At 40.1% G+C, this 16556-nt stretch overlaps 1 protein-coding gene across 6 annotated transcripts; it reads right to left on the bottom strand.

Moving 5' to 3' along the window:
• Positions 1 to 6033: 6033 nt before the first annotated feature.
• LOC143783459 (microtubule-associated serine/threonine-protein kinase 4-like) lies at positions 6034 to 15643 on the bottom strand. 6 transcript variants are annotated; one of them, XM_077271854.1, is made up of 22 exons: positions 15369 to 15643; positions 13536 to 13637; positions 12997 to 13090; positions 12498 to 12565; positions 12058 to 12143; positions 11375 to 11583; positions 10466 to 10595; positions 10233 to 10365; positions 9922 to 10087; positions 9665 to 9766; positions 9305 to 9427; positions 9045 to 9157; positions 8866 to 8957; positions 8424 to 8509; positions 8190 to 8270; positions 7956 to 8036; positions 7723 to 7803; positions 7490 to 7570; positions 7257 to 7337; positions 7024 to 7104; positions 6787 to 6867; positions 6034 to 6556 (listed from the first exon to the last, which is right to left on the bottom strand). In XM_077271854.1, exons 1-22 carry the CDS (start codon positions 15594 to 15596, stop codon positions 6459 to 6461), a joined length of 2397 nt encoding a protein of 798 aa, XP_077127969.1. In that variant the 5' UTR covers positions 15597 to 15643; the 3' UTR covers positions 6034 to 6458. The 6 variants fall into 6 exon arrangements, with proteins under 6 accessions (XP_077127969.1, XP_077127971.1, XP_077127970.1 ...); XM_077271856.1 differs by lacking the exon at positions 7723 to 7803; XM_077271855.1 differs by lacking the exon at positions 7490 to 7570.
• Between the last annotated feature and the right edge of the window lie 913 nt (positions 15644 to 16556).

Consider the following 16556-nt stretch of genomic DNA (forward strand, 5'->3'; position numbering starts at 1 on the left):
AGAAGCTACTATGGGTCTGCCGGGTGGGTTGTATAAATCCTTGTGAATCTTAGGAAGGATATATGTGACTGGAGTGATTGGATACTTTTTTATTAAAAACTCCCGTGTTTTTGTATCAAGTAGGCCATTATTTTGAAAATGGTCTAATGTGGTTTTAATCACATTTTGAATGGAGCTGGTGGGATTGTGGGGCAATTTTTTGTAAGTCATAGAATCACCAAGTTGGCGGTATACCTCATTTTTGTATGCTAATTTGTTCATTACGACAATGGCACCGCCTTTGTCGGCTGGCTTTATTATAATATCTTTCTCAGATTGTAAGGACCTTTATGCCTGTTTCTCGGGAACTGAGAGGTTAGAGGGATAATGTATTTTACCTCTATCAGTGTCCTGTCGTAATTTTTGGAATGATGTGTCGACAAATTGAATGAAGGTTTCAAGAGGGTGGGAGCCCATAGGGGGCCGATACATACTTTTGTCCCTCAGGCCGAGGCTAGCTGCAGAGATGCCCACTGTTGAGTCATCAGTAGGTGAATCACTCTGTATAAGAGGAGTAGTAGTGGTATTTGTGGTAGAGAAATGTAATTTCAGTCTTAGTGTCCTGTAAAATTTCTGTAGGTCCATGTCCATCTGAAAGGTGTCATGTTTGTAGCTGGGACAGTAAGAGAGACCTTTTTGTAAGGCACTATACTCAGCTACCCCCAGGGATTTGTACGAAATTTTAACAACTAAGGAATGTGTACCTGTGATCTGGTCATTCGTGTGAAGTCCGAATTCCTGTGTCCTACGGATACCCCATCTGGTCCTTTTCTTTTTCCCCGTCGCCTCGGTTTGCCTAAAAAAAGACCCGGGTTGGGATTTCTTCCTGGTCTCTTCGGGTCCGAATCGGATGTTGTATAGTCCATGGATGAACGATAGCCATCTTGTCTGTATGGTTTCCTGGTTGTAGATTTGTCTTGCCATCCGTATACCCTATTGAGTTCATAGTGTTCAAGATCTCTCTGGAATTTAGCTCTCTTTTTCAGTTCAATGTCTCGGCAAGGTTGGGAAATATGCCGTATATTTGATCAAGTGCCCCTGCGGCCTGCTGTACGTGGGCGAGACTACTCAATCAGGCAAAGACCGAATATCGAAACATAAATCGACAATTAGATGCCAAAATCTTTTACTCCCCATACCTGCTCATTTTGCCGAGAAAAATCACAATGTATCTCAACTTAAGTTTCAAATCATAGAACAAGTAACACCTCCACGTCGAGGAGGAAATAGGATCCTTATGCTCAAATGGAGAGAGGCATATTGGATCCATGAACTCAATACCCTAAGCCCTAAAGGACTGAACAAAGACTATGATTTGCAATCATTCATGTGATTATTTATACTCTGTTATCCGTATCATCTACCGTCCTTCTGTATTTATTCTTATTACCCGCTCCGTTTATCTGGTCTTACTGTTGCTTTTCCCGCTTTACCATTATAGTATGATGTGCTGTCAGTTTTATCATAACTGTATGATGTGCCGTCATGCTGCTGTTTTCAATATATACCATGGCCGTCCAGTATCTCTTTAACGTATGATCGCTGTTTTATGACTGCCCATAATGTATGATGTGCCGTCACCTTTACCGTAACTATACAATGTGCCATCATGTTGCTGTTCTTGATATATACTATGGCTGTCCTCAATGAATTATCGCCGTTTTATGACTGCTCATAATGTTTTTCCCCCTTTTGTCAAGGTTGTGCCTTGCTAGAGATTAATCTATTATTTCTTCTCTACAGAGCCGCCCCTTTTGACTCTAGCCACGCCTTGTGACATCACGTGACTGGCACTGCGCTGAGATTAACAGCACTCAATCTCTGCTTTGGAACACACCTCCACTTCCATTAGTCTCTGTGGTATGCACTGGGCAGCGCCTCCGTGATCATGTGACGTGCACGTCACTGTGGCTCTGCCCCTTCCGGCTCACACACGCAGGTCCTAGCACCCATTTCACTGCTGCTTTATAGAGCCCGCAGACACTTACCTATGCACAGTCTACTTGCGGTGGATACCGCGTAGCTGCACCAGTCCTCTGTGCGCCTTTTTCCTTTCCTTCAACGGCTGGGTAAGTCTTTTGTTGCACGGGGCACGCCATGTCACATACATGTGATACAAGCACTGTTACTTACAATCGCTATATCTTTCTACAGACTGCCACATCATTTAGTGCTTTCCTCAACACTCTCCAGTTGGTATGTACTAGTTCTGGCCCTCCCAACCTATTGTTACCGTTCACCTAGTTATTGCATCACTCCCTGCTTTCTCCTCAGATGCAAACTAACTGTATTGGGGCCCATTATATGGTTCACATCACCTCAGCTATATATCTAGGTATGTTGTCATTTACCTACTATACCGCAATACCTACGTATCTCTCTGCACACCTCCACTAAAGTTACATTGCACTCCTGTCCATATGAGCTTCGTGGTCTTACAAGGTCCTGCAATATTCATTTAAGCTCCATTTATTCAGCTTTTTATGTAGCAGGTATTCTTATATGATTGTATTTCAATAATAAGTATGACCTTTTTGGTCTCCCTGATTATATAATTTTAGTTTCTTTATTTTGTTTCTTATGTTTTTCCCTTTGTATCTATGTTTATGCACATTATATATTGGTTTTTGTCCCTGTAGCACACTGATGAAGGTCCACGCGGACCGAAACGTTTGTGACTACTGTATGTACATTAAATATTCCCCTTTGCATCACATTTCTGGAGTGTGCCAATTATAAATTATTTCACGTATTAAGGTTTGGAAACCTATATTTGTGCACCTCCCTCGCAGGCTGTGCTGAAACATTTTCTATACTATACATTAACATATAGAGCCCGGTCGTGATAGAGATCCTGTAAAAAGGCTCGAGTTACCTGTCATGCAGGTTAGTGTCCTACCTAAAGGGGGACAGAGAGAACGAGATGACCTTGTGAGAGGCCTAAGGCAATTGTATTCATGTAGAAATGCCCTAACTAGAAATTTTATTATTAAAACCGAAGCAAACTCAAAGGTGAAAACAAAAAAAGACACAGGCTAAAGGGTCCTCTATCACTATACAAAGAACATCTAAGCTAGGGAAAAAACTAGGTCCCCAGTGAGTGTAAAAACATAGTATGAACACATGGCGGGTATAGGTAAAAAACAATACTCATCTCTGGTCGTGTTAACGGTAACTCTTTACCCTCAACCCTCAATGAGCCATCTATCATTTAGATATGACACGTATCATCGAAATATTGGGCCTCCTGAGGAGCCTAAGTGGGCGAAACGCGTTGAGGCGTCTTTAAGCTATGGCGGGTAAAGAGTTACCGTTAACACGACCAGAGATGAGTATTGTTTTTTACCTATTCCACTGATCATTATTCTTTCATGCAGTACGTGCCTGGCATTAGTACCGGTGGTACCTGCAGGAGACCTATACTGTCTTATTAATTATCAAGATTAAATATAAGAGAGGTCTCCTGAGTATCTGAGTTTTTGGTTCCCCTTGTGGGGTTATTAAGTGGAGTATTCAACAAACGTTTTATTGGTGTAAATCACTCTGGCTGGAATAGACGTGTTCATCAACGTAACGGTACTGTACCTTATATACCCGCCATGTGTTCATACTATGTTTTTACACTCACTGGGGACCTAGTTTTTTCCCTAGCTTAGATGTTCTTTGTATAGTGATAGAGGACCCTTTAGCCTGTGGGTAGGGGTCTCACTAGTGGCTGCAGGTCACATTAGGGCGTGCAGGGTCAGCCATCGTTGAGCGGGGGCGCCACAACGATTCCCCATAGGGCGTCAACCTCCGCAGTCAGGTAGGGGTCTATACTTAGCCTCTTGCTAGGGTCTTCTAGTAATCCCATTTTAGGTTAAGGGCATTTGGTTTTGGTTTTGAGCACTTTCTGTGTCTTTTTTTGTTTTCACCTTTGAGTTTGCTTCGGTTTTAATAATAAAATTTCTAGTTAGGGCATTTCTACATGAATACAATTGATTCCCCCGTGCTACAATATTTTTTCTTGAGAGGCCTAAGGCAGCAAGGGACTACAACACAGTGCTAGAAGGACGGCTTCCAACCCCACCTGGTTAGGGGGATTCCAGAATCACTTCCAAGCCGGCCGGACCATACCAGCACCTATGATGCTGTACCCTGGAATGTGGATGCCTGAACCCTTCAGTAAAGAGGTAAAGAGACTGCAACCCTGTGTCCTCCATTTATTTCTACACCACCTACCACCTGTCCCTACTACACCGGGAGCGTTGGAGACCCTACTTCACCTGTGGGAAGCCATATTATCCCTGCTGCCACATCACCCCAGAGGACCCTTTTAAGCTGCGTCGGTCACCCCTGACCGAATACCTCGGGTGGCATCACGAACAAACTTTATTTCTCATTTCAAAACCCCTTTTACATGGGCGCCTAGGGCCACGGACCGGGTCGCCGCTGCCGTGACACATCCCTTTAAGTACCGGACCCGGTACTGAGTACCCCACGGCCCTGGCGGGCGTTCCATGCATACGCATTGTAAGACGTACCCCCATTTCCCCAAAAAAATTTTGGGGAAAAATTTTGTCTTATAATGCGTAAAATACGTTATTTAGTATTTTAGTATTTGTATCCACATATACATTTATTCACTTTCTTGACTAACCATATTGTTATACCAAACTCGCAGTCTTTATGTAAAATTACATTTGTACCTACTTAATAATAATAATAATAATCTTTACTTTTATATAGCGCTAACATATTCCGCAGCGCTTTACAGTTTGCACACATTATCATCGCTCTCCCCGATGGGGCTCACAATCTAAATTCCCTATCAGTATGTCTTTGGCATACTGTTGACAGCGTAATTCAGCACGTCTCCCTACCTAACCTTGACATACGTTACTTTTACTAAATACAACTATGTTATGCCCCCTTTTTCTTATATTTGTGTTTCTCCCACACCTTTTATACTTACTTTATATACATTGTTCTATTGACTTTTTTTTATCAGTTCTCTGGTGTTTTGCTCCCTTTAATGCTCAGATTAGTCTTTCTTCGGAATTCATATCCAAGACGTATGCACACACATACTTCCTGTATTTATACAGTTATATAATTTATAACCTTGTGTACCTATGTGCATATATAATCATCTAGTCTCCTGCGACTCCTCTTAATTTATGTAATTATATACTTTGTGTGCAAATCCTCTTATAAGTTGTGAGGGGTCATATAAGAAGACATGTACTTTGCAGCTGAGCCCCTAATCTTTTAGGACCCTAGCAACACCTCTGGTCTGTAGTGTAGTGTGTATTAATATATTCACCTACCACCGAGTTCTCTGGTATTTAGCGCCGTTTGCTCCTCTTCTGAGTGATGTCACCGCTCACCAGACAGACCGGGTCACACTGCGCTCTATGTAACCCGAATGTGGCTTTAACACTGTAAGCCTATGGAGCGTCAGAACAAGGCCCCATAGGGCATTATAGCATTATAGAAGAGACTTTTGGTCCACACCTTGAGCATAGAGTGAGCCGAAGTGTCTGAAGAGCGATGACAGGCGATTCCGACAGCTAAATAGGAAAGGGTTATTTACAGTTAGAGCAGTCAGACTGTGGAATGCCCAACCACAAGAACTATGCCCAACCACAAGAACTAGTAAGAACTAAGAAGGGCTGGATGATTTTCTCAATACACATAACATTGTGGGTTAAATTTAATGTAGTGACAAAATGGACAATTGCTGGAGACAGTTTAAACTTGATGGACCTAGGTCTTTTTTCAACCTACAGTATGTAATTATGTAGCTACGACATCACACAAAAGAGGAGCCGGACAGAGCTTGATCCCAGAGAAGACGGCAGTAGGGAAGTATATTACCCCACCACACTACAGTACATACACGTTTAGTGAAATAACAAAACTTCATGAGGGTGCTTCAAACATGTACGACAGACAGTATTGGTATGCCATATATTTCAGAAATACTCTATTACAAAGGAACATTAATTAATTCAAAATTTGTATTTAATTTTTTTAAATTAGGAACTGCATGGAAGAATGATGTGATGTGCTTGAAGGAGCCTTCATCTTCTGCAGATGCTTTTTTGCTGGTCAGAAGGCCACAGGTAGATGTTAGAAATCTTTCCGCACAGGTATTATTTATTACATGTATTTGTGCGCCATCATATTCCACAGAAAATTCCCTGTCATTATATGTCTTTGGAGTGTGGGAGGAAACCGGAGAACCCGGAGGAAACCCACGCAAACACGGGGAGAACATACAAACTCCTTGCAGATGTTTTCCTTAGTGACATTTAAACCTAGGATCCCAGTGCTGCAAAGCAACAGTGCTAACCACTGAGCCGCCGTGCTGCCCAAGTACAGCTTTGATGATGGACTTGCTGTATTTCTTCAGGGCACTAGATGTATATGGTGCCCTAACGGCAGATTGGAAAAATGCATCTTTTTCTGATGCTGCGAGCAGCCCTAGATAATCCACGCCGGCAGGATGATATAATCCGGCGGAAGATGGAACCTATAAGAAGAGATATAAAACTAATGTAAGTAATGGACCTCCATATTAGAAGATACTGCTTTGGTGTCATTATGGCAGGACAGTAGAGAAATCTTATCTGTGCAGAGGAACAGGATCATTGTTAGTCATCATACATGTGACAATCCCACCACTGACAGATAACATCTTCTCCACATGAATTATTCTCACTGGCCAACATCAAACAACATAGACCTTATTATCACACTTACGTCTTCTAGGTTCTCGCTCTTCTACTATTTTGGCACTTTGCTCTTCTACCAGCTTTATTGCAGACTTATTTTTATTCTCAACTAGAGATTCATATAAAAAGTAAAAAAAAACAAGTCAATGATCATTGTCAGTTATCATACATGTGACAATCGTACCACTGGGAGTTAACATCTCCTCCTCGTGAATAACTCTCAGTCGCCGACATCAGACAGCATAGACCTTATTGTCACACTTACCTCTGCTGGGTTCTGCCTCTGCTACTATATCTGGGTCTTGCTCTTCTCCCAGTTTTAATGCAGATGTATTTTTTGTCTCAACTGGAAATTCATGTAAAAAAGTAAGAAAACAAGTCAATAATCATTGTTAGTCATAGATGTGACAATCCCACCACTGACATATAATATATCCTCCTCGTGAATCGTTTTCAGTCACCGACATCAGGCAACATAGACCTTATTGTCACACTTACCTCTGCTGGGTTCTGTCTCTGCAACTATTTCTGGGTCTTGCTCTTCTCCCAGTTTTACTGCAGATGTATTTTTTGTCTCAACTGGAAATTCATGTAAAAAAGTCAGAAAACAAGTCAATAATCATTGTTAGTCATAGATGTGACAATCCCACCACTGACATATAATATATCCTCCTCGTGAATCGTTTTCAGTCACCGACATCAGGCAACATAGACCTTATTGTCACACTTACCTCTGCTGGGTTCTGCCTCTGCTACTATATCTGGGTCTTGCTCTTCTCCCAGTTTTAATGCAGATGTATTTTTTGTCTCAACTGGAAATTCATGTAAAAAAGTAAGAAAACAAGTCAATAATCATTGTTAGTCATAGATGTGACAATCCCACCACTGACATATAATATATCCTCCTCGTGAATCGTTTTCAGTCACCGACATCAGGCAACATAGACCTTATTGTCACACTTACCTCTGCTGGGTTCTGTCTCTGCAACTATTTCTGGGTCTTGCTCTTCTCCCAGTTTTACTGCAGATGTATTTTTTGTCTCAACTGGAAATTCATGTAAAAAAGTCAGAAAACAAGTCAATAATCATTGTTAGTCATAGATGTGACAATCCCACCACTGACATATAATATATCCTCCTCGTGAATCGTTTTCAGTCACCGACATCAGGCAACATAGACCTTATTGTCACACTTACCTCTGCTAGGTTTTGTCTCTGTGACCATTTCTGGGTCTTGCTCTTCTCCCAGTTTTACAGCAGATGTATTTGTCGTCTCAACTGGAAATTCATGTAAAAATGTAAGAAAAACAAGTCAATAATCATTGTTAGTCATAGATGTGAAAATCCCACCACTGACATATAATATATCCTCCTCGTGAATTATTCTTAGTCGCCGACATCAGACAACATAGACCTTGTTGTCACACTTACCTCTGCTAGGTTCTGTCTCTGCCACTATTTCTGGGTTTTGCTCTTCTCCCAGGTTCAATACAGATTTATTTTTCTTCTCAACTGGAAATTCATACAAAAAAGATAGAAAAACAAGTCAATGATAAACTCCTATAAGATTAGATTTATATCTTCATCTAGTAGCCCTCATGTAACATTCACATTACACTTTTTGATCATTGGCTATAACAAGATGTCCTATAGACCTGTACATACCTGACAATATGGGTGAGGGTGTCTTGCTGTTAGCAGTGAAATACTCACTATCACCATCACTGGTACTAGAAGAAGATTCTTTCTGCCTGTTTGGTAAAAGAAAAATAAATAAATCACAAGTGAAAGCAATTAAAAATAAAAAGTCTCCTTTCTGTATGGTCAATTAGGACACTTGGACAAAATGGAGGGGATACCTTGCACAGGACTGCCTTCTATCAGCAAGAATGAATAATAACTAGTAATAAAGGGCTTTAATGAACTGGAAATGAAAGGCTGGTCACAATGATCAGCTGTTATCACCAGCGTTATCACAAGCCAGACCCTACAGTTATGATCAATCGTGGGGTGGTGGGTTCTGGATTTAGTATTGTGTCATATGCGTCTTGTATTTGGTATTCTGAAGATATGTCATTACTATACCCCGTAATATTAATCTACTCACACGTCTGGGTGTTTTGTGCTGGTCTCTAAAGGACAATCTGGAGATGGCTTGTGATCTTCATTGCTCATCATCCTGGTATTGGTTGGATATAGCTAAAATGCACAGAGTAAAATTAAATATATATACAGTATTTTAAATCTATTTTTAGTTATCGTTTTGTGGATTTACAGATCACATACCTTAGAATGTCTTTCAGAAGATGATACATAGTTTAAGCTTTCTGGCCAGTCACTGACCTTCTCACTTGTGTCACCGTCATCTGAATACGTATATTTGGGTCTTCTAATGCTAGCTACAAAATACAAGTATTATCAAAGATTATTAATATAATCACAGACAGTCACCATCTTATTACTAATAATGATGGGAACATATTGTCACATAAATGAAAGACAAGACAAAAGGCAGCTTTAACCAGATGACGTCTCATTCTACTTACATTGAAAGTAGCGGGTGTCCTCCTCTGAACTAAGATCTGGCCTAAACAATGGCTTCAGATTTTGAAGGTTCTCAAAATCTATCTCACTCAGGAATGGATGACTCTTGATCTCATTTGCTCCTCCTGGAAAAGGAAGACAAGAAAAAAGTGATCCAGACAATGTTAGGAAGACTGTGCATGTTATGTTAATCTAAACTGAAGACACAGCAGAGCTAAAATATACTATAAGTCACAGCATGAAGAATGGGGAATAGACAAGAAGGTAAATCAGAGACCTCAGTTCTGATCCTCATGGAAATTACCTATTTGTCAGGTCACAGAGGAGTAATAAATCATTATTAATACTACTATATACATTACCTGTCCCAAGTCTATGTGTTGGATCTTTTCTGAGCAGCTGAATCATGAAGTCTTGAGCATCAGGATTATCAGTAGATTTTTGAATTTTCAAAGTGATGTCATCTGTTATATAAAAAGTAAATATTACAGAAAAGAAAGTCTCTACATTTACTATCATTTAAAAAAATGATCAAAAACAACAAGTAAACCAAAGAAAGAACCTAACAACTGAACCAAATTACTATGGCATCACACAGCATTCAGATTATTTTACTTACCCGCGAGGATACTATAGAAAATATGTTTTTTGTGTCTTCCGTTAAATGGCACATGACCGGTAAGAAATTTATATAAGATGATCCCTATTGCCCACCAGTCAATATGCCTTCCATAGCCCTTCTGTAAGATGACTTCTGGGGCTACATAATGATAAGTGCCAGTTATCTGGAAACCAACAGAACAATGAGAAGATGATCAATGAAAATAACTGTGACAAATAATATCAGTGGAAAAGTTTTCTATGTGAGCAAATATCAGAGAAACAGATATAGATCAGATCTGTAAAGAATAAGTTTTATGTAAAGCTAACCCCATCATCATGGAACTCTCTGGCGATGTCTTTAGCTCGAGCCTTGTAAATGTCTGATGTTGGTCTCATGAGTCCGAGTCTTGAAATCCCAAAATCGGTGACTTTGATATGTCCAGTTGATGATATCATGAGACTGTGAAAGAAAAGATATTGTCAGCCCTAAGTAATAACCCATAGACTGTATACCAAACTATAACTGTCTTTCCCTTTATTATACTGCTGTATTCACTTACTTTTCAGGCTTCAGGTCTCGATGAACCACACCATAGCTGTGCAGATATTCCACAGCAAGAACCGTTTCCGCAATGTAGATGCGGGCCAAGTCGAGGGGTAAAGGACTGGAAAACCTTCCACAGTCTCCTCCTAGAGCAGAAAGCAAATATGACAGGTGAGGGTTTGTTACAATGTAAATTACACATGATGAGTGTGAATGAGAAATAAGCTGAGATATTGGGGCAGGGAGTCAATCATAGAGATACACTGTGTGATGTAGAGCGTATACTGTATACTGCAGAGTAGTCCTATACAGAAAGCGAGCTCAGATCTGCCCCCTGCTGGTAACCTCTTACATTGCACTGTGAATCTCAGACATTGGCATTTACAGCAGGTGACCTGGAGGCGAGCTGCTCTATGCTCTCATCGCCCCATTCCATATCAGTGGTTTGCTATGGCTGCTGAGTGTCTGCGGAAGACTACTATCCTCGCCATTATGGTACTTCTGTGAAGGTCAGTGTGTAGCTTGGCTTCATAGGGGAGCAAGATTTTCACCATATTCTGCAATACCCATGTTGCAGTACATAGTAAATATGATTATATAATTGCAAATTCAGGTCCCTTATGGAGATTTAAAAAAAATAATAATTAAAATATTTGTGGAAAAAAAATTAAATATAAAAATCACTTTTTCTCCTTTCAAAATAAATAATAATAAAAAAATAAACTCAGATGACATTGCTGTTTTTGTTGCCCCAACATCATAAAAGAATGCAATAAGAAGCAATGAAAATTATTATCTGTCAGAAAGATGTAATCCTCCTAAATTGTTCTTATGAGCATGTAGAGTAATGAAATATGAATACATTGGGACCTTTATATATTTAAGCAGATATGGGCTGGATATAGATACAATGGATAGGTCTTACCTGCTTCAAAGTCCATGACCATACACAGATGGTGTTTAGTTGGGAAGGAACATAATGTGGAGACAACAAAGGGACAATCAGAGAATATTGTGATGTCCCTTTCCACATAGGCCTTTTTAAGAAGGAATGGATCATGCAGGTTACTCCTGGCTTGTTTCTTCATAGCGAATACCTTCTTTGTGGCTTTATGACGCACCAAGTCGATGGCCCTGTAGAGGAGAAAAATCCATAATTTATACAGAATTCTTACTAACAGTCTGTCTATATGTCAAAAGATCTTCTGTACTAATTGTTAATAGTAGATGTACGGCCGTCACTAGAAATCAATGTCTGGAAATACACAAAATAACTCAGCATGAATGATCATCTATGGGAGGTTCTCATCCATATCACATCCTAACTGAGCTGAATAGTGTTCAATAGATGTGGACTAGATGACTAGATGTAGATTAGATCTAGTGCAAAGTGGTGTCTATAACAACAACAAATCGCCACACAAAAAACAAAAAATAATCCCTAACTAAGCTCTATCGGACAAAAAAAAAATGTCACAGGTCCTGGAAACCAGTAACATTGACAGTAGATGTGGACTGATATACAGGAATTTCCCTAAGGCAGGACATATAGACAGAGGCATCATCAGAAGGAATTTGGGAAGAATGTAATTTATACATAAAGCTCACCCATAAGATCCACTGCCGATCTCTTTGATCTGGGTATAGTCGCTCATCCTTGGTTTATTCATAGGGCTCAATGATCTGATCACGGCCTAGAAGAATAAGAAATGACAGTAAGACATAAAAGTTGCAGGAAAATAAAAGCTGCAGATGCAGGAACTTCTCTCCATCATGTCCCTGCTGATTACACTGCAGCAGATGTAGAGGACATGATACAAGCAGGACGCTCCCCAGACACTATTATATTATGGGATAGCCTCCATACACATCAATGTACTGGAGGGGATGGTAAGGGACATCACACAGAGGAGACAGGAATAATAATAATAATAGGTCAAATCTACATTAACAATAGAGTTAACCCGCTGTCTTATGGGGTGTAACATGTGATGTGTAATTCATACCCCGCTATCGGATGATATACAGATGTCTTCTCTGATACTTACACTGGCAGATTCGGGGATCTCTGGTATCTCAGGTATTCCACCGTCAGCAGTTGCCGGCTCAGTTGTGTCTAAAATAATGATAAAATAATGAGACATCATGTATTAGATGATATCAATACTTAATACATAACACATCGATATAAGGAAGGAAAGACAAGTAAATGGTATAACACTAGTTATATGGATATTCTGCACATACTGTATGTAATTATGGCACATTCATAGATAGATATACTCTACCATAAATGTGTGATTGTTCGGGATCTGACAAGGACTTGAATGGAGACCCTGTGAGGTTCTTTGTGCATTTTGGGTCTGAGAAGATCCCAGAAGATAGAACCAGAGGGGTTTTCAGAATTGCATGAGCTCTCCCCATTATAGTCTATAGGAGGTCCAGGAGCCGTCTCCGGCCTCATACAGAGGGTGAAGAGTAAATTTATATATTCTCTGGTGTCTCCATAATATTAATGTTTGTAGGAATACGAGATGATCAGCTTACCTTCAGTCAGATCAGTTTTTAGCCCTGGCTCACTGGTATTGGGGTCAGCGATATTTCGGTGTTGCCCCTCTTTGGAGTCACCGTCCGGTGTTTCCTGATGGATATAATACGTACAATTAATATAACTTTCACAAATACTAAATTACCGTACACAAAAGACAGAAAGGACTAAACCTGGATTTAAATAATTGTGGAATTGTGTGGACTATACAAGGCCGCTCCGTCCAGTAAATCCACATTAATGTATAAGGGAGTTGTATATACAACAGTTCTCCAATAACATCTATTACCAGAACTGCAGCATTTACAAGAAGGAAGATAAAGCGAGACAGATATGAAAGGTCCGCACCACTGAGTACAGCACAGACTGTCACCATAGAGGATGGAGCAGAGACAGGCGGCCATAAAATATCCTGTACCTGCCTGGAGCGGACAGGGAGGCTTCTAAAATGAGAAATATGACATTCTGCTATATGACTAGGAATCTGGGGAAGATCAGACAAGAAAGACAAGAGATATAGAAGATGACGGATTCTTACCAAACGCTTCAGTGAGCGGGCTATATACTCTAGTACATACAGGAACTTTTGGGCCAGTTGTTTAAGAAAGGCCAGATCTCCACTCTGGGATCTTTCTTCCGCCTATAAAAATGGAAATAAACAAAAGATGAAAATTATGAGAGAAAGTAGAGAATATAGGACGCTATTTATGTCACCATTTTACTCCTGCAATCTACAGCTACAATTAATACATATATGGATATTTCGTATAAGTGATAAATTGCTCTTGGCCAAAATACATATTTCATGTAAATAAACTTTGCATTTTATAAATATTACTCTTTATTATTTTATGTGCTTTGCCCAGTTTGTTTGTTGCTTGCCTGTTGTACTAATGTCCTGATGTTCATCTGTAAATGCTCAAGATATTCTGAGCTTATACGACCTCGGTGGTATTTGGTCAGGCAGTCACTCACTAGCTTCATAACCAGCCGGTAAGTGAAGCTGAGGACGCCATCGGGTAGTGGTAGCACAATGTCAAGGGCATGGGTGGTAAGAATCCCCTTGAATAGTGCCAACACTTCACGTTTATCTGAAGAAATTCTAGACATTTCTAACAAATCCAAGCGCAGTCAGTATATCACCAGCTTTGCAGCCAATCACTGACAACGACGCCTGGGCAGTAAGCACTTGGGTAAGTAGTGACGGTGCATTATGATGTCATCATGGAATCTTGTGGTGGAATGTTAACATTTCATCAGTGACATCATCATGGAATCCGGGGATGAAATCTTACCTCATTTACAACTTTGAAAGTATAGGTACGTCCAAGGTCGTGTCCCTGTCTTTTTTAGGCAGCGCCAGAGCCAACATCATTACCCGCACATGACAGTTGATGTGATCAGCTGTCATGTCCCGCAAATAGATACAGATGGATTTTGGCTGTCAACTACTAAATGCCGCTGTCAATAACTGACAACGGCATTTAAGACGTGCTGATCGAAACCGTGTCACAAGTCTCGCTCATCAGCGCCCTTGTCACATGATTCTGGGGTTGCGATGGGTGGTCATGACAGCCGGGGGTCTGCAGAAGACCAGTGTGTCTGTCCATTGATCATCTTTTATGAACACCGACTCATGCCTGGCGTTCAGATTTTGTTTTCCACCACTTCAGTAAAAAAAGAACCTATACATGTTTGGTATCTGCATTCTCGCACTGACCTGTAGAATCCTATTACAGGTCAGTTTTAGCATTTAGAGAACATTTTAAATAAAACAAAATTGTGGAATTGCACTTTTTTGCAATTTCACCGCACTTTAATTTTTTTTCAATTTTCAAGTACAATATATGTAATCTATGGTGTCATTTAAAGTTACAACTCGGCCTGCAAAAAACAAGCCCTCCTAGGCTATATTGATGATAAAAAATGTTATGGCTCTCAGAAGGGGAGAAAAAAACGAAAGCACAAAAATGGAAAATCGCAAGGTGGTGAAGGGGTTAAAGAGGCATCTCACCATAAAATGAAGTTGACTAGCAACATTCTAGTAACAATTAAGGTGGCAACATTATGGGCTGAGCATCAGAACCATAATCAGAGAAAGAGGGAAAACCATGGCTTTACGCTTCTGATCAGGATTTTATATCCGTCTTTCCCCAAAAAATTAACAGGTTTTGGATGCTAAATATTTTTTACATGTGTAAACGTTTACTTTTTTTTACATATTGTGACCAGGGTGGACTGGGAGTAAAATTCAGCCCTGGCATTTTAGAGCACGCAGGCCCACGCTATCACCGCCCCTTCCCCAGCTTGTATTTTATGAATATTATCCATTATTATTTTATATGCTTTGCCCAGTTTGTCTGTTACTTACCTGTTGTACTAATGTCCTCATGTTCATCTGTAAATGCTCAAGATATTCTGAGCTTATACGACCTCGGTAGTAGTTGGTCAGGCAGTCATTCACTAGCTTCATAACCAGCCGGTAAGTGAAGCTGAGGACGCCATCGGGTAGTGGTAGCACATTGTCAAGGGCATAGGTGGTAAGAATCTCCTTGAATAGTGCCATCACCTCACGTTTATCTGAAGAAATTCCAGACATTTCAAACAAATCCAAGCGCAGTCAGTATAATCACCAGCTTCGCAGCCAATCACTGACAACAATGACACCTGGGCAGTAAGCACTTGGTTAAATAGTGGCGGTGCATTATGATGTCATAATAACGGAATCTTGTGGAGGAACGTTAACATGTCATCAGTGATGTCATCAAGGAATCTGGTGATGCAATCTTAAAGGGACATCTCACCATAAAAGGAAGTTGCCTAGAAATAATTAACGTGGCAACACCATAGGCTGAGCATCAGTTTCAAACTCAGGCATGGAGGGAAGAACCATGGATTTGATCAGTGAGGCCGGCTTTTACATCTGTCTTTCCCCCATAAAATATGTTAAACAGAGTTTGGACGCTAAATGTTCTTCACTTGTGTAAACATTTACTTTTTCTGGATATTGTGACTTTTGGATGGACTGGGACTAAAATCCAGTCCTGGCGTTTCAAGCCCATGCTGTCGCCTCCCCCTTCCCTAGATTGAGGTCTCTAATACTAATTTTATTCTACCTGGTGGAAATCAATAATTTACTATTATCTATATTTCCAATATAAGATTTCATAATAATAATATTACAGTATATGGTTAAGTTCTCACATTGAGTATTTTCACTGCATAAAAAACGCATCTTCTTACAGTCCCAACAAAGTGGATGGGATTTATAGAAATCTCATGCCCACTGTGATTTTTTATACCCTGTATAAAATGACCTGCTGTGCATGTGTGTTTGAAATCCACAAAATACAGGATACATTTTTCTTGCGATAACACTGAGATTTATTTGCAGATTTTATCCATTGAATTGCATAAGATGAGGAAAAAAACACAAACTGCATAAAATCCACACATGACTCTATCAATAAAGCTTTGTTGAAGCCGAGTACCAGGAAGTATAAAAAATAAAGCAGATTTATTCAACAGATAACATAGCAAATAAGCAAAAAAACACAGT

This window comes from Ranitomeya variabilis, chromosome 6 (assembly GCF_051348905.1).
Source record: "Ranitomeya variabilis isolate aRanVar5 chromosome 6, aRanVar5.hap1, whole genome shotgun sequence".
NCBI classification, from domain to species: Eukaryota; Metazoa; Chordata; class Amphibia; order Anura; family Dendrobatidae; genus Ranitomeya; species Ranitomeya variabilis.